Genomic DNA, 18,584 nt, shown 5'->3' with positions numbered 1-18,584 from the left:
GTTAATTCTTACTTTGTCTTATTTTTTCAATTTCTTTAAATTCTAATTTTGATTTAATGCAACTAGATTAGGTCAAATTAGATTTATTTAATGCTTTAGGGTTCGTTAACTGTGTTTTTTTTTTTTTTTGACATTATAGCATGCCTAACTATTGACACTATAGCATGCCTAACTAGTATAGTTTATGCATGTTTAACTGTTAGACAAAGTTTACTAGCTAGCACTGAGTTCACTGACATGCTTTCAATTCTGCTTTTTTCTTATAATAAATAATGCAGGATGGTGAGTTAAGTTAAAAGAAAAAAAATGTGCGGAGGGATGATGGCCCTTTACAGAATATCCTCAGCTTGAACATGCTTAGAGGAACTGATGTGGTCGTCTTCACCGGCATTAGTAGATGGAGATAGGCTACTGGAATACCAATTGGAGCAGAGTAAGTAGATGAAGAAGTTGATGAGGCTGAGGGCAGCAAGGAGCCAATAGAAGAGGTCCAGCCTATCGTTGTTAAGGTCGTTGTCACTTAGCCAACCGTCTTTGGATGAGCCTGAAGTGATCTTGTTCACGAGTGAGACGAGCAGGGAGCTCAAGTAGAACCCAAATGAGTAGGAGCAGTAGGTCATGGCTGTCAAGAAGGCCTGCATGCCAGCCCGGGATTGCTTGTAGAAGAACTCGATGAGCCCCACCGCGGTGAACATCTCTGAGAGCCCGAATATTAGGAACTGCGGTGCAATCCAAAAGAGGGAGAGTAGCTTGTTGGACTCCATGTATGTCTCCCTCCTCTTCCTCTCGATCATGGCCGCAGCAACCATGGAGAATGTCACAGTGAATAGCCCGACACCAATGCGCTGCAGGGGAGTGATCCCGGAGTCGGTTCGGGTGAACTTTCGAGTGAGTGGAACGAAGCACGTTTCGTAAATGGGCACTAGTACAGTGAGCATGATGTAGGGGATGGCTTGGAGGGATGCAGGGGGGACATGGAATGAGTCGGTGAGCTTGGTGTCCATGGCATTTCCTTGTTGGACCGAGAAGGTCTGCAGCTGCGCTAAGATGGTGTTGAAGATGATGGTACACCCGAAAATTGGAATCACCGAGATGATGATCTTAACTTGCTCTACTTCTGAAACTGTGCACAGTCTCCATGGGCTCTCCTTCATGTTAGAGCCATCTTCAACTCTGACACAGGCTTTGTCCAAGAACCTTATTCACAGTAGGCATAGATTATGAATTCACTAAAACATTTTTGATATGTGAATCTAAACAAACTTGCAGGGGTGCTAGTTGTTTCTCACCTAAACTTATTGGCAAATGGTGGATTGTTGGATTCATTGATGTGGCTTCTGTGAAGAATGTCAGAGCTTGAAGGGCAAATTTGCTTTCTCTTGCTGAATGCAGCTACAAAGACCTGCAAGTAAACCTTAAAACCCTAAACATCGAAGTGAAGATATATAAAGTGTGTTTTGACATCACCTTATTCATGAAAAATATACGAATTGCATACCGAAACTTTACATGTTCATCAACAAGGACAGAAATATTCATCTATGGACTACTTAGCTAGAATCTGAATACTCAAGACAGTATCAAACTCGCTTGTAGTCGGTAAATCACGTTTGTGATAGGCTAAAGAATTTATCAACCAACCATGAATTGGGTTTATATGCTTTAAGAGCTACAAACTTGGCCACTTCATAGATCATGGAAACCTAAACAACTTCAGGTAGAATAATATTCATTTAATTATCTTTTTGTTTTTGGCAAGTGACATGATTAAGTTATTAATTGTAATCATAACCATCATAATATCCAAAAAGGTTAGTAGATTACTATACAAAACATTTTCATGTTTTTGCAAATCTCAACACCAATTGTGGCAAATGGATTTAAGTATTCAATTGCGAGATTGTTGTCTTTGATACGCGAGATTGACTTGTCGATCCATGAAAAGTTAACGGTCAGTTGCTAGATCTCAACACGAATTGTGGATGTTACAAAGACTCCAAACAAACAAAGTCTGTGCTATAAAAAACCAAAGAGGAGAGGTCTCAAACCATACCCTTGCTATTGGTGTGAAAATGCTGCCTTGTGGGTGTTTGTTCCTGTAGAAGAAGGCGCCGGAGACCATGATGGCAAGCCCCATGGCCATGGCACCTGCCGACACACCGAACCCGACATCCATCCCTGACCTCGTCTGGACCCAAATGAGAACAGTGAGGGCAATGAGCTCCCCTACACAGAAGCTGAAGTAGGCAATGTTGAAGTAAGTGGAGAGTTTCTTGCACTGAGCAGGGTCATCATTCCTGAACTGGTCAGCTCCATGTGATATCATGTTGGGTTTCAGGCACCCACTTCCTAAGGCCACCAAGTAGAGAGCCACAAAGAAGACAGTGGCCTTAAACCCCTCTGCCTCCATGCAGTGCTCCTCTGGGGACATCATGTTGCATGGGGGTGGCCTCAACTGTGGCAGATGAGCTTGCACTGACAGCAATAAGTATCCCTGTGAAAGCACTTTAGGATTAGCTGAAACACTTCAATTCTGATGGAATTTCATGGGACTTACAGACAGCTCTACAAATCCAAATATTAGCATGGTCCAGAAGCTCCCCAGATAGGAATCTGAGAGGAAACCGCCAAGCAGGGACAGGAGAAAGATAGTCCCTACAAAATTGGTCACTAAGTTTGCTGATTTCGACAAGGAGAAATGCATCTCATTGAAGACATAGGTTATGAGGTTGTTCCCAACTGCAGCAATCGCCATGATCTCCAGTGCTTGAAACCCTGCAGTCAATTTCAGTGATCTATGAATCTAAGCACCCATGATGAACACAAAGAAGATTTATGAGAGAGAGATGGGGACCTAAAACAAAGATGACAGCTCTCATGCCGCCATGCTTATTTGGCATGCAAGGTTTGCCCCTCCAATCAACAGAGACTTGTTGAGCATGCATGGAGTCCTTTCTGGATCCCTGCCCTGTTTGAATGTTCATAATCTCTTTCTTCACACGCTGCCAAGATGAACAATTCCTAGCTCTCTGCCTCAGCAGGGCAAGGATTTGTGGGGATGCTCACCTCGAGGCAAGGTGGAGGGAGTTATTTATAATAGTTTGTTGATCTGGTGGGATGAGAAGAAGAGAGGAAGAGAGAAGTGGTGGAGCTTTTTGTTGGTGTGATGTGGTTCTCCATGCTGGGAGTGAGAGGCTTTGTGGGTTGACAATTCTTGGATGATAATGGGTGTCACTGTTCAATGGTCAGAGTCCTATGAGCTTTTGGTTTTGTGTTTAGTGGAAGTGGTAGCTAACAAAATCTCAATATCTTATTCTACCATCTTAGTCCAAATACTATAATCATCTGAATACTACTTTGCTACCAAACATGAATATGAACATGTAGTTATTCTTACTAAATATTATAACTAAACGAAGATACCTACTCAAATCCTAAATTTTGTTCCTCGAACCAACGTTTATGACTAAAACATAGCGTGCCATTTTATATATTTCTTTATACTATCTATCTGTAAGAAATCAATACCAACATGCCTTAAAAACTTACCTTACTGGTGATCAAATTTTAACAATAAAAAGCTCATCAAGAGAGTGGCAAATCATGACTGTGATTCTGAGAATAAGATTGATATGAAGGAACCTTGTTCCATCTGACATTGACATACAATTGTTTGGCTGAAAATAATCATTGATCTGTAAGAAGTAACCAGTTCTTCCCACTCATCCCGCAAAGAGGAATATGTTCTTGGCTTTCTGATAATAGGACAAAGGAGTTAAACTGAAGACTACAGTGAGTTGTTTGTTTCAAGTGAAGCTAAATTTTCATATCTGTTGGCCCATTTTCAGTTCTGTGTTTATCAGTAACTGGAGTATCTATAAAAAATAATATCTAGCTTGTATTAAGGAGAATATATTCCAGCATGGATCTTGATCTGTGCAAGTTGATATGGAAGAATCATTTGGCAAATCAAAATATTTGTTGAGTATCAATGAGGAATTAAATGCACCAGCTGTTGCACAATAATGTTTGGTGGCATATCATCACTGTTTGCTCCTACTAAACCAGCACCATTACCTCTTCTTTTTTATCACCATCCATCCTTCTTGATGCTCAAGTGACAAGACCTTTGTTTACCACCCTCACTATGCCTTGCCTGTAAAGTAATTTGTTATAGATGTTTTTGAAGTGACTAAAAGTAGGTGTATTTTAAATCATCTCAACTTGAAAAGGAATTGATCTTTCTATCTTCTCTTCTTTCTCTCTATTCGAAAGAAATCGACTACTTTCCTTTAGATATGGAGATTTCTATTTCATCATCCTTGGTTTGGAAGTTCCGACGCTGGCTACTCCTAGGAATTTTCCCTCCTATTCCTTCTCCAAATATGAGAGGCAATGGATCCTTTTCTCCTAAACTTAGAAGGTTAGTTTTGGGAAAGCTTCGCCATCGCCTCCTTACGAAGAAAGGTTATCAAGCTTTCTCCTCTTTGTATTTTCCTAGGTGTAGGGTTGCAAATGAGAGTCAATGTTTGTGTTGTTTAAGCTTATTTGATAAGATAAATGAATTAAGTTAAGCTAAGGGGTGTTTGGTTGATGGGTTTGGGAATGAGGGAATAGAATGATAGTAAAAGATAGTGTTTGGTTTGTGGGTTTGAGAATAACAATTTGGGAATAATTTCTAGATTTTTGGGAATCAACAAAACTCATATAACTATGTGGGTTTCATTCCATTCTCATTCTCATTCCACTTTACTATCAAACCTATACCCATAGTCCAGTAGCGGATCCAGACAAAAATTTAAAAGGGTGCTAGTTAAAAATTTAAGATAGTGTAGCTTCCGAAAGCCACGTAGTCTTGCTGATGCCAAAGGAGATCATGAAATTTAAAGAAATTGACAAATGTCACTACACTTCCAGATGCTTTGGTCCCTCTCAGTAGCGGTAAACATGTGTTGGAGACCAAACAAAGAAACCTCCAGGTCTAAGAATCCTATTGAGCTCTAGTGGCTTCCCACCTGCATTAACATAGTTCGGATATAAAATTGAGGATAAACATTACTCTACAAAAGTAAAAGAATTGACTAAAATATAGCAGGTACTATTTGCATCCCAGTGGACTATACAGAGTAAACAGCGAATCAAATCAAATACATTGTTAGGAAATAACAGCTTCTGAGTTCCAATTACCGCTAAAAAGGCTGGAATACCACACTCTAATGCAAATTGTATCGGATCCTATCCCTTAAATATCCACCAAAGCTTGCAACACCACAACCAACATCAAGGACCCCTTGTGTGCCCTCCCCCATTGATGGCTAGAAGATTCTGGTCAAATCAAGAAAAGAAATATTACTAGTTTAGACAAATCTATCAATTATCAGATTGAGAATCCCATTAAAAATCAGTTTTAGAAAATCAAAGTGGCATATATGCTTATTACAATTTGAGAATTTATTTAAAAATGATTAAAAATCAAAGAAAAATAGAAAAAGTTTTAACTTGAATGTAGTTTTACAAAAGATCATTGCACATTTTCAGGAATGGTTTCCCATATCTAAGATGATTTAGTGATGATGGCATTAAAAAAATTAATGTTACCAACACAAGGATAACAAATAATTTCTTTTCATTTACCAAAGACAAGGTTTGTTGCTACCTCTGGAGGTTGATATCCAATACTGCCTAAGATTGGATAAAATAATCATTCTCATTAGGTAGTCTATTTAATGAAAATAGAGTTCATCTCAAATGAGTCATTGGAGAAGAGTGAAGACATAATATTAAAAAAATACAAGATACTAGAATGTATTCCCACCCAGGACAATCAACAATGGATAATCTTGCAATGAAAATTTATAAAAAATTTGGAATTAATAAAGAGCATTGTACATTTTAAAGAAAGTAACAGAAACAGAATGGAACAGGGCATGCATTTATGTTCATTACTCAATAATATCAAAAGGTAAGCCTTAGGTCATAAGTGCTAATTGAACCAATTAAAAGCAAAATTCCACTGACTCTAGAGAAAAAAATAATCAAACGAGAAACCCATAATTATAGAAGGAATAGCATCTTGGCCTCTAATACAGGCATGTCCAGCAATTTCTTTGGTTGAAATCAACAACAGAATATCAAAATAGCTGAGAATATTTGCTTACTTGCTCGATGAACTCAATGTATTTAGAAACACCATCTTTAAATTGAGTTCCCTAAGAAGGAAAACCAAGTAATCACCTCCGTACTCAGTTTTGGTCTTTCTTATATTCAACGAGTTTGGTGTGAGGAACATTATCATACCAAATCTGTTGACTGCAAAATAGAGAATTTAGGAAGACCAAATGAATGACAGGCAAAGCTCCAAAGCAACCAAAATATCATCTGATAACAAGCAGAATACTTTCGTCATTTTCCCTTCTATTTTCACACTTATCAAAGTTCCATGGATGTGATCTGAGATAATCATACTCGACAGATGCTAACTTATCATACCATATTCTTCTCAAAGTGGTAGCACGTTCCTCCTTTACAGATCAGTATGAGTCAACACGGGAATCGGAAGCAACGAGAAACTAGCTAGGGCAATCATCAGGGGTAATAAGATACATTGCGACCATCAATGAGAGAATTGGGGAAAATGAAAACCATAGTTGGCTTACCCAAGAATCAATCTCACCATGTCTCTGCTCTTGGGCCATGGAACCGACACATTGTACCTCCACGGTAGCGACACAAGACACCTGAGGCTAGGCTTGGGGCAATGTTGCTCTCGGTGCTCCATTAGTTGTCGTGACTTGAGCTTCTTGATGGCCTTACAATTATCCAGGTACGGAATGTAGTTGGAGGCTTGGAACGTCTTACCACACTTACAAACCTCCAATTTGATATTCACTTCCTCTTCTCCCCCACCGTCTCGGCCATCCTACTCGTCGGCCACATCTCTATTGTCGCCGTCCACCTCCATCTCATTGAAGTTTGCAACGGAGGTAGGGTTCGATGGGAGCTCTGGTGTCGAGATCGGAGGAGAGGGAACGATCGGGAGGAGGAAGGAATGAGATCCTTGGTGGAGGTCGTTGGTGGAATTTCCGGGAGCAAGGGGGTGCTTCCGCACACCCTGTGCCCCCTTGTCTCCGTCATTGTCATAGTCATTCTCATCATTTAATCAAACGCTAAGTTGTTGAAACGATTATTTAAGTTTGGCTTAATTTCTATTTTATGAATTTGATTTTGGTTCAAGATAAGCTTGAGTTTAGTTCATTTAGATGTTATCGAGCTCATTTGGTTGTTATTATTATCATTATTTTACATTTTAAAGCTTTTTTTATGGGATAGTAAGCTTGATATATAAGCTTCAAGAATATTATAAGCTTTTTTTTTTATCTAAAGATATTTTTTTGTTTATTTAGAATTTTAAATTTTTAATAAGAATTTTATTGATGAATATAGTTTATTATTCATGGACATTGTTTATAAATATTATTCACAAATAGTTCACAATCTCTGTTCATAAATATTAACAAATTAAACATATATATTTAATAATATATTTAAACTTGTCCATTTGAACATTAACAAGTAGATGTGAGTAAAATATCGGTTAAATCGAAATAATCAACTGAATTCAGAAGTTCAATTCTATTAATTTAGGAATTTTATTTTATTTTATTTTTAAAAAAATCTTGATTATTTTAGTTTATTTGATCTCGATTTTAAATTTTAAAAATTGATTAAATCAATTAAACAGAACCAGTATTAGTGACTACTATGTTATGAACAGTGGATTGATATCTGAATTGGCATTTAAAAGAAAATTTTCTAAATTAGAACTCAACTCTTGATCAGTGATTAGTGGATTGATTATCCAATATCAATTGATTAACATATAGTAATCAACTAATAAGAAAAGTTAGGTTAAATTACCGAATTAATTGATTTTATATCGGTTCGATTTGTTTATTTTTAATAGCAACGTTCAATTGATTCCGTTTGTCCAAAAAAAATGTTTAATTCATTCTGTTTGTCCAAAACATATTTTGTTAATTCAATTTCTATTTGTTCAATTTTAAATTGATTGCTTAGCCCTATAAACAAGCTTTTAATAAATTGAACACCAATTTGCTCATGAATATTTGGTCTAGCTAGGTGTGGCAACCGTGTTAAGTTATTCGTATCATAAATTGATCTTGTCACTTGAGTAAAAATAATATAAAATAAAATATAGAAAGTTAAAAAATAATTATATAAAGGTAGACTAACCCGGCTCTCTAAAAAGTATATGATGTAAAAGTTATTAATATTTTTTATGGGAGGTCTTATCAACTCATTTATATATTCAAGTTGTCTTCATAAGATACCTATTAGCTAGAGGGTAGTAGTTTTACTACAATAGAATAAGGAGTCTGATCCTGTTCGAACCAGGAGTCAACGGATGCTGGGGATGTGGCGCTTCCTGTTGGATCCTCAAGTGCTCCGGCGAACCTGCAACAAAACCGAGCCGGGAGGGGTGTCCCGGCGACGACCCTCCGACGCTCAAGTCAGGCGAGGAATAACAAAGAGGTGGCTTAGAAACAGAAGACTTGTGTACCTCCGGTGAAGAAATGGAGACCTTATATAGACCTCTCGAAGGAGCCTGGGCGCGCCAATCAAAGTAATCACCTGCTTTCGACCATGCCCAGGTATGGGTCTGTCAGAAGGGCATCCATAAGGCCATACCGCTACTGTATCAACCTCTCCATGATGTGACGGCAAGATCCTCTATCGTGAAATCTTGTGTACGGCATAATCATCAGACATGCCTTTGCTGACATCCCATATCCCGAGCCGAACGAATAGGCCGCTCGGCTAACCTTTGTACCCTCGCCCTTATCCTGGCCGAACGGACCACCCGCTCGGCCCTTCGGTTCCAGCCGGGCAGACACCCGCTCGGTCATTCAGTCCTCCCGCCTTGGCGTCGGAAACCCAAGCCTATGGCTGGGTTATCTCTGGCTCCGCTCGGACCTGCTCAACTGCTTGACGCAGCCATTACCCGCTTAGTCAGCCCTCCATCCGTCCTCAGGCTAGAACCCTTCAGGAAGTGGGTCCCCCATTCTTACCGCCGGATCACTTGCCTCCCCTTCAAGTCTAGTCGAAGGAGGCAGTGAGTCCGACTGACTGGACTATGTGTCCGAGCGGGTGCTCGTCGCCTTTTGTTTTACAAGTAATCCACAGGCCGCTCGGCGTGTGCGCCGAATTCAGCCGTTCGGCGCTCGCTCAGATGTGACTCATGCGGCCTGCCGTAGTTGCCGCCTGTCCGAATCCCCTCGGGAACGGCGGCAATCCATTCCATTAAGGCTGCGCGTGCGTGGTATGGTGCACATTAAATGCGCCAGATTGCTCAGTGCCACGCGTCGACCATCGCGTGGCAGCAGCGTTACTTATGATGGGACGTCACCGCTTGAAATGGAAAGCCCGATGGCGTCCTTGCTTCTCAAGGGAGTGTTGTACATTTTTGGCTTATCTCCCGTTCGGGCCAATCTCCCCTACCGCATGGGTAAGGACTCTTTTACTCCCTTCGCCTTTTTTGTCTAACTGATTTTAATTTCTTCCATTGCAGCTGAAGTCATGTGGCGCTCCAAGGCTACCGATCATCTGAAATTGAAGGCCGTGGAAATTGAGGCGGCTACCAAAAAAGAACTCGCCGAGCGGGGTCTAATCCCCAGCCGCCCGGCAGCTACAGGAGAGGGGGGGACGCAGTCCGCCCCTGAAACAGAAGTTACTCCATCCGCTTCAACGGAGGTTGAGGCGGATCCTGTTTCCTCTGCCCCAGCCGAGCTGGGAGTCCCCCAGGCCGGGGATTCACCACTGGAAGCTCGGCGGAAACGTCGAAGAGACCCCAGCCTTCCGCCGACCCAAGAGGGCGAACCACAGGCGCCGATCGAGGTCGCTTCGCCAGATCGCACGCCGTCGCAGATCGGGACCTCAGTGGCCTCGCCCACCGCACAGCCCTCTGGCTCTCCTCCTCGGACTCGTCGTCGCTTACGACGGTTGGGCGAAACATCAACCATAGGGGAGTCCTCGGGCCAGGCGACGGCGGCTGAGGAAGTGCCAGCCGGCCACCCGACCGTCAAGACTACCCTTCGATTCCCATCGGAGGAATATTTATTGTCTGCCGATCGGCCATCAAGCCCCGTTCATGAAATAACCTTGACGGGTCCGCTAGCCAAACTTTTCGAGGACGCCCAGATTCGGGTGGCCCTCATGACGCCCAAGCAGCTCGGCGATAACTACATGCAGCAGGCCACTCAGGTAGGTTCATTTTTCTTCTTGTGCCTTGCTACTGTTTGGTTCCTGATTTTATTGTTTCCCTTACAGCATTGGGCCGAGCAAATCGCCACTAGCCATCGGCTAGCCGAGCTGGAGGATCTCCTGGAAAAACTCCAAGTCTCGGGGGGTCCATCGGCCGAGCGGGGGAAACAAGCCCTTGAGGCCGAACAGAAGAAGGCCGCCGACCTGGCTACAGAGGTGGCCCGACTTGAAGACTTGGTGAAGAAGCGCGACGGAGACGTGAAGCGCGCCAGTAGCCGGAAGAAGCGGGCGATTGCTGATCTGGACAAGATGAAAGTTGAAGTCCGAGCTCTAGATCAGCAATCTAAGAAGCTAGAAGCCCAACTAGCTGCCGAACGGGATGGGCGCTCCGCTGAACGCACTAAAGCGGAGGTGGACCAGAAAGTTCTCCAGGACTCGCTAATTGCCTCACGGGCGGCGCTCAGAAAATATAAGGAGGGAGAGCCGAGTCGCCTAGCAGCAGCGCGCCAAGAATACCTCCGCTCGGAGCGGTTCGGCGAAAAGTTCGGTGGCAACGTCTCCTCAACTTTCGCCGAGGCGGTCAAGGTCACCATGGCGTACTTGAAGAAGGGTGGCCACCTCCCGGCGGAAATGCACATTCTCGCCTCCGATCTGGCGACCATGATAGCCGACATCCCGGACAGTTTCTTTAACTTCGAAGACCCGGAGTGAGGCGAGTTCTTCCAAGTACTTTCTGTATTTCCTCCGCTTTGCGGATGTAAAATTTTTGTACGCGCCGTTCGGCATAGTTGTGTTCCTTTGCTTGTATTTTTGTTTGCCCTTCATTGCCCTTCTTTTGTCTGTTTGGTGCTTATCCGTAGAGTCAGTTAAGCTCCACGCGTTCCCCACTAGACGACCGATCAGGTTAATCAGTTGACTTGTTTTCCTCGAAATCGTTTAGCGCTTGGCTATGTTGTTTGCATTCAGTGAATGCGAAGTATTGGCAAACTGATGGCCGATCGGACTTAATCAATTTAGTACTTGCGAACGCTCGTTATTTGGCGTCCTTAGTTTCGTCCAGTAAGCTCACAGTCGCGGGTTCGACTCTCGATCTTTAACGTCGGAGCTCGACGGCGCGGATATTTATAGCCGGTCGGCGCGGCTCTCGATCTTTAACGACGGAGCTCGTCGGCGCGGATATTTATAGCCGCGCTCGATCTTTCGTCGGTCTTCCGCTCGGGGATTTATAGACGCCGGCTCGTCTCCCGGTTTCCCGGCCGGAGGGTTTATAGACGCCGGACCGTCTCTCGATCTTTAACGTCGGAGCTCGACGGCGCGGATATTTATAGCCGGTCGGCGCGGCTCTCGATCTTTAACGACGAAGCTCGTCGAGCTTCTGCTCGGGGATTTATAGACGCCGGCTCGTCTCCCGGTTTCCCGGCCGGAGGGTTTATAGACGCCGGACCGTCTCTCGATCTTTAACGTCGGATCTCGACGGCGCGGATATTTATAGCCGGTCGACGTGGCTCTCGATCTTTAACAACGGAGCTCGTCGGGCTTCTGCTCGGGGATTTATAGACGCCGGCTCGTCTCCCGGTTTCCCGGCCGGAGGGTTTATAGACGCCGGACCGTCTCTCGATCTTTAACGTCGGAGCTCGACGGCGCGGATATTTATAGCCGGTCGGCGCGGCTCTCGATCTTTAACGACGGAGCTCGTCGGGCTTCTGCTCGGGGATTTATAGACGCCGACTCGTCTCCCGGTTTCCCGGCCGGAGGGTTTATAGACGCCGGACCGTCTCTCGATCTTTAACTCGTCGACGCGGATATTTATAGCCGGCCGGCGCGGCTCTCGATCTTTAACGACGGAGCTCGTCGGCGCGGATATTTATAGCCGGTCGGCGCGGCTCTCGATCTTTAACGACGGAGCTCGTCGGGCTTTTAAGCCTAATTTGGACAACGTTTACCTGGCCGAACGGCACAGGGTCTTCAGAATCGAGCCTTTGGCTCGTACAATATACCTCCGGCTGAGCAGCTCGGGGCCTTCGTCGTCGAGTGCTTGGCTCCGATAATTTACCTCTGGCCGAGCGGCATGGGGCCTTCGAAATTGAGCCTTTGGCTCGTACAATATACCTTCGGCTGAGCAGCTCGGGGCCTTCGTCCTCGAGCTCCCAACTCGGATATAAACCTCCCGGCCGATCGGCTCGGGGGCCTTCGCTCTTCGAGCGCCTGGCTCGGATATAAACCTCCCGGCCGATCGGCTCGAGGGTCTTCGCTCTTCGAGCGCCTGGCTCGGATATAAACCTCCTGGCCGATCGGCTCGGGGGCTTTCGCTCTTCGAGCGCCTGGCTCGGATATAAACCTCTCGGCGGGCCTTCGCTCTCGAGCTCCCAACTCGGATATAAACCTCCTGGCCGATCGGCTCGGGGGCTTTCGCTCTTCGAGCGCCTGGCTCGGATATAAACCTCCCGGCTGATCGGCTCGGGGGCCTTCGCTCTTCGAGCGCCTGGCTCGGATATAAACCTCCCGGCCGATCGGCTCGGGGGCCTTCGCTCTTCGAGCGCCTGGCTCGGATATAAACCTCCCGGCCGATCGGCTCGGGGGCCTTCGCTCTTCGAGCGCCTGGCTCGGATATAAACCTCCCGGCCGATCGGCTCGGGGGCCTTCGCTATTCGAGCCCCTGGCTCGGCTAATTTATATGCCCCTGCCAAATCGGCAAGGGGTCTTCACGTAGTAAGCCGTTCGGCGGAGAATGCTCAATGTGTTTTCATCTTTTTTCTTCCTGCATTACAAGCATATAGGCGACCGAAATGTATATAAATTTACATTTAGCGCACCTTTCACCCAGCTCGGATAACGTACTCCCGGCCGAACGGCTCGGGGTCTGCTTAGTCGAGTGCTTCGCTCGGATATTATACCTCCGGTCGAACGGCTCGGGGCCTTCTTTATTGAGTCGGTGGCTCGGATCTTCATCCGCTCGACGGCCCGTCCACCCATCTTTCTCCTATGTAGTCAATTCATCGCTTGACATTAAACTCCCTCTCTTGAGGTTCCAGAAGAGGGGCTTGCTATAAGTTGAATTCGGGAGACGAAGCATCTGCTTTTGAGGGAAATGACTGGGGCAGTCGATGCTTCCGCTCAGCCGCTACCTCTTGGACCACCGGGGACTTCGCATGATGTGCCCGGGATGCCTCAACTCTTGGTCCTCTTGGTGGCTGATGGGCAGCGGGCTGCTTCTATTCGGCATGGGTCGGACGTTCTTTATATACTCATTCGCCCGGTGTAGCATGTGGTCGTAGTCTCTGGGCGGTTTGCGAATGAGCGCGCGGAAGAAGTCCCCTTCCGCGAGGCCTTGCGTGAAGGCGTTTACCATTGTCTCCGAGGTGGCTGTGGGGATGTCCACCGCTACCTGATTAAATCGCTGTATATACACCCGGAGAGATTCTCTTGGTTCTTGTTTGATGGTGAACAGGCTGACGCTTGTCCTTTGATAACGTCGGCTGCTCGCAAAGTGATGAAGAAATGCCGTTCGAAACTCCTGGAAACTAGTGATAGAGCCGTCCGGCAACCTCCGAAACCACCTATGTGCAGATTCCGATAGAGTGGTGAGAAATACCCGGCACTTTACGCCATCGGAGTACTGATGCAAGGTGGCGATGCTATCGAACTTCCCCAAATGATCATCGGGGTCGGTCGTCCCATTGTAAGCTCCGATCGGCGGTGGTGTATAATATTTTGGTAACAGATCCCGATGTATGGCTTCAGAGAACTGTCGGTGAACCTGTTCGGGCGGTGCGTTCGCTCGGGGAGCTTTGCCCTTCCTATGATCCCAAACGGGAGGCTCATCAGATGAAGATCCTTGCTCCCCGTGAGCGGGCGCGATTTCTGGGGGAGTACGGAAGAGTGCCTGAGGGAACCCTCCTGTTGAAACATATTCCGGGCGGTCTGCTTGCGCCGCCCGACCTGCTAAACCCGAGGTTTGCTGTTGTGCTCGCTCAGCCTGTGCTTTCTCCTTTTGCTGCGCCACTATCTTGGCTGCCCTCGCCTCGACTATAGCGTCCAACTCTTCTTGTGAGAGTGCCACGGTATGTATTCTTCCAGCCTCGTCCATTGCCTCTGCTCGGATGCAGGTGCGTTCCCACAGACGGCGCCAAATTGATCCTGTCCGAACCAGGAGTCAACGGACGCTGGGGATGTGGCGCTCCCTGCTGGATCCTCGAGTGCTCCGGCGAACCTGCAACAAAACCGAGCCGGGAGGGGTGTCCCGGCGACGACCCTCCGACGCTCAAGTCAGGCGAGGAATAACAAAGAGGTGGCTTAGAAACAGAAGACTTGTGTACCTCCGGTGAAGAAATGGAGACCTTATATAGACCTCTCGAAGGAGCCTGGGCGCGTCAATCAAAGCAATCACCTGCTTTCGACCATGCCCAGGTATGGGTCTGTCAGAAGGGCATCCATAAGGCCATACCGCTACTGTATCAACCTCTCCATGATGTGACGGTAAGATCCTCTATCGTGAAATCTTGTGTACGACATAATCATCAGACATGCCTTTGCTGACATCCCATATCCCGAGCCAAACGAATAGGCCGCTCGGCTAACCTTTGTACCCTCGCCCTTATCCTGGCCGAACGGACCACCCGCTCGGCCCTTCGGTTCCAGCCGGGCAGACACCCGCTCGGTCATTCAGTCCTCCCGCCTTAGCGTCGGAAACCCAAGCCTATGGCTGGGTTATCTCTGGCTCCGCTCGGACCTGCTCAACTGCTTGACGCGGCCATTACCCGCTTAGTCAGCTCTCCATCCGTCCTCAGGCTAGGACCCTTCAGGAAGTGGGTCCCCCATTCTTACCGCCGGATCAGAGTCAATTCTCAATGGGTGCATGTCTTGGGAAAAAAAGACTTTCACGTCCTCTAACTACTTGGCAGTTGACTATAAATTAACTCTATAATTTATTTTTCTTCTTATAATTTGAGAATAGACTATGAGAAAAACCTGAGAAATATATAATTACCCTTTTACTACAATTGATATATTCAAATTGTCTGGTGTTACTTTTAGGTTTCTCTATTAATCTTGTTTTGGGTTACGTTGGATAAGGTCGAGTCATAGTTTCATATTGAGTCGTCCAATACCCAACAATCTTAAGAGAGGTTATTTAAACACTAGCTCCGCTCACACACCTCGCACATAACACTTCTCTTCTTCTACATTTTTCTCTATGTCGGAATCATCACAACGAAAGAAGTACATTGAAGTGTTAAAAAAGCATGGTTACAGATGTCATCTTCTATTCCTATTTTTAGAAGACAATGGAGAGCAAGATATTTCCTTATAACATTATAGAAAATTCTCCCTAACCACATGCTTAGATATTTTCATCACTCTAGATTTCTCCTTTGCTAACTAGGGTTACCTAAATTCTTTTAGTATACTCTCAATACTCTAGAAGATTGTGGAATAGAAACTCTAGAAACCCTATTCAAAGGGAAAGACAATCATGCTAGAGGATTAAAAGAGTAATAATTGGTCGAGGGAAAGAAACTAATCCAAATGAAGATTGTTGAGAAAGATATTACCTTGAGAAAATCATGGAGATTTTAAATTACTTTGTCTACCAACATTTTGTAGAGAGGATCTTATGTGTATCCTAGAGATAATGATGTAGATATGAGATGTATTGGTGCAATTGATCCTTGATCAGATTAACCAAGGTTTGTATTTTGATGTTTGAATAATATGTTTGGATTATCAAGTAGATCAAAGTTGAGTAAATACTTGATAGTGAATAATGGAAAAGTTCAACAAGTTGGCATATGTGAAAAGTTCGATAGAGAGATGACAAGGGAAAAAGATCAAGTAGGATAAGGTAATCAATACTTAGCAATGACAAAGTCTATCAACCGTTTATAGTGGAAGTCCTAACAAGTTAAGGAGTATTGAATGTTAGGTAAGTAATGGAAGTCTAGACAAAGATTAGATGTTGATAGTGATGAAGTCCAAATAGGTTAAAGTTGGTTGAATGTTAGATAAGGATGAAATCCTTGAGTAGTGAACTCTAGACAAATGATAAAGACCTGATAAGACAAAGTTGACCGACACTTGACAATGAAAAAAATCTTAGAGATACAGTCTCTAGACAATGAAAGTCTCAATAAGTTGAGGTTGACTTATACTAGGTAGATGAGGGAGTCTCAAAAACATAGTGTCTCAACCCAAGCTGGGAAACAAACAAACAAAAATGTCTTTCTTGAGTCTAGTCGATTGACTAATCAACTAGTGATGGTTACTAGTTGACTGATGTAGTAGGAAAAAAATTCACAATAATATATTATTGTAATCATTAGGTGTTATAAGAAATTTCTCCACCTTCATAAAGTTTTCTAGGAGGAAATATAGAAGTAATTCTAGGAGTAATTCACTTAATGGATCATAGGTCATCAAGTAAGAGTACGAGGGATTGCTGAACCATGAAAATAGTTAATTTGTCTTGCATTTATGTTTTTGAATTTGTGTTCCACTATGTACTAACTCTTCGGAGATTGATGCGACAAAAATCTACCCAACACCATGGAGCGATGATGTCTAATCTTTCTCCTTATGACATAGTCGATTATGTGAAGAATAACACACGTCAAAGAGCTCACCGAAAGTTGTTCGATGGGACGCCTCCGATACTTAAATCATATCCAAGAGGAAAAACATAGTAAAGCAAATCAAATAGTAGAGAGATTCTCCTCCTATGGGAATATAACATCACCCCCCTTATAAGAGAAGCCCAAGGGACATGTCTCATAGAGATAAGCCCAAGGGGCTTACCTCACGAAGAGAAGCCAAAGGGGCGCACCTCATTAAAGGTGACTGGGCTAGCTCAGGGTGGGACCACATAGGTGCATCCTGCATTAATATGCTAAATCAGAAGCTATTATGAAAAGGGGGCGGACCGTATTAGAGATGAAGATGAACAAATGAAAAATATAAGTCTTTGTTCACCCATCCAACAAGATATGATGACTATATTATGTGATTGTACCCATAACATGACTATAAAAACAAAGAGAGGGAGCTTTGTGATGGCATTAATTAAGAAGAGATATTGTTGATGAAATTTAAGGGTCCATTTACTTGGTTGAAAAAAAAAAGTACTAGGGGAATGAGAAAAAGTGACACAAAAGATATAAGAGCTCAAGTATATAATTTTGTTATTCATTGCTCCCCACCCCTCCCATCTTCCTTTCTTAGCATCTTAGTAAACTCCATCTTATCAAAATCTATAAGTGAAAACTTTACTTCAAAACTAACAACTTGTCGAGGCTCCAATTGATAGATTGCATTGAGTATATTACATGTCAAATCTTGCATAATTATAGTGATGAATAAACTCACTATATCTTGCCAAATATTTATAATTTTAATGAGTTTTACTACCATTATACAAGTTAGATTATTATGCGCACTACAAAAGTTGCTATGATAAGATATAGTAACAAAATGTGATTATGTTCATCCCAGACCTCCTTCATAATTCATTCACGAGTTATGTGAAGGGAGATAAATCATGGAGTCAACTTATAGTTGATCGTCAAATGACTAAAAGATGGAAAGAATTTTTCTTACTATGATAAAACATAGCTACTAGTAGAGTTAGTGTTTGGTACGACTTAATGTTTTCTATCATTTTATTATTATTATTTATTTTCCTATCATTAGAACTATAGTTACATTATATTGTTAAATATGTGAATGGAGAAGAGGTGGAAGAAGAGAGAAGTTCCATTATGAATGGGACTTTAGTCCCACATTGGGAGCTTCAAGGCTTGTTGGTTGGTTTATATTGATTCACATGCATTGAGAATGTGAACAAATACATGGGGAGAGACTCTCTCTCACCCGCGGGTGCGCAGGAGGGGGTGCAAATCCAGGGCTCGGATTGCATTGAACCATGTTGACTCGTGTGTGGGCATGACTTGCGCGCGCCGAATGTCGGACCGGTCAGGGCAAAATTTTTGCCCAAGCGGAACAACCAATGTTTTGCCACTTAATGCAGAATCTAAGCGTTCGAGTAATAATGAGTGAAACGGTAACACTGTCATTGATCTGAGCTCCTATATAAGGCGCAGCAAAGTAAGCAGAAGCTCTCCGCCTCACTCCTGCATGGTAGAGTGCCCGTGATGACATTCGGGTGTCACTCAGTTCGCCGTGACCACTAGTGCTTGGTAGAATCACAGTCAACCGTTGTATCCTAGGAAACAGATGACCTGAGTAAACCTCGAAGTACTGCCGGAGGTGAGGCGAATCTGTTTCAAAGAAACTGCATTAGTCGCATGCCT

General features: G+C 44.1%; 1 protein-coding gene across 9 annotated transcripts; it reads right to left on the bottom strand.

The window, feature by feature from the left end:
* Window positions 1–238: 238 nt before the first annotated feature.
* LOC122002649 (protein NRT1/ PTR FAMILY 4.4-like) lies at window positions 239–7,130 on the bottom strand. Of its 9 annotated transcripts, none has more exons than XM_042557898.1 (9): window positions 6,657–7,130; window positions 6,490–6,573; window positions 6,159–6,309; window positions 5,188–5,325; window positions 2,855–5,015; window positions 2,558–2,775; window positions 2,054–2,494; window positions 1,290–1,402; window positions 239–1,197 (listed from the first exon to the last, which is right to left on the bottom strand). In XM_042557898.1, the coding sequence occupies exons 5-9, from the start codon at window positions 2,982–2,984 to the stop codon at window positions 330–332; spliced, it is 1,770 nt and encodes a 589-aa protein (XP_042413832.1). In that variant the 5' UTR covers window positions 2,985–5,015; window positions 5,188–5,325; window positions 6,159–6,309; window positions 6,490–6,573; window positions 6,657–7,130; the 3' UTR covers window positions 239–329. The 9 variants fall into 9 exon arrangements, with proteins under 9 accessions (XP_042413832.1, XP_042413830.1, XP_042413834.1 ...); XM_042557896.1 differs by having other exon boundaries at window positions 6,490–6,569; XM_042557900.1 differs by having other exon boundaries at window positions 6,490–6,569; window positions 6,674–7,130.
* Window positions 7,131–18,584: the final 11,454 nt, after the last annotated feature.

Source organism: Zingiber officinale, chromosome 7A (genome assembly GCF_018446385.1).
Source record: "Zingiber officinale cultivar Zhangliang chromosome 7A, Zo_v1.1, whole genome shotgun sequence".
Taxonomy (NCBI): domain Eukaryota; kingdom Viridiplantae; phylum Streptophyta; class Magnoliopsida; order Zingiberales; family Zingiberaceae; genus Zingiber; species Zingiber officinale.
This window is presented reverse-complemented; position numbering and strand designations above follow the sequence as displayed.

What these genes read in the sequence shown, in the direction of transcription:
- LOC122002649 (XM_042557898.1), bottom strand. Translation starts at nt 2,984, where the DNA reads ATGAACATTCAAACAGGGCAGGGATCCAGAAAGGACTCCATGCATGCT. An exon ending in TTGGATTTGTAGAGCTGTCT is followed by an intron (nt 2,495 to 2,557) that starts GTAAGTCCCATG and finishes GTGCTTTCACAG; the next exon opens with GGATACTTATTGCTGTCAGT. An exon ending in TTTTCACACCAATAGCAAGG is followed by an intron (nt 1,403 to 2,053) that starts GTATGGTTTGAG and finishes GTTTACTTGCAG; the next exon opens with GTCTTTGTAGCTGCATTCAG.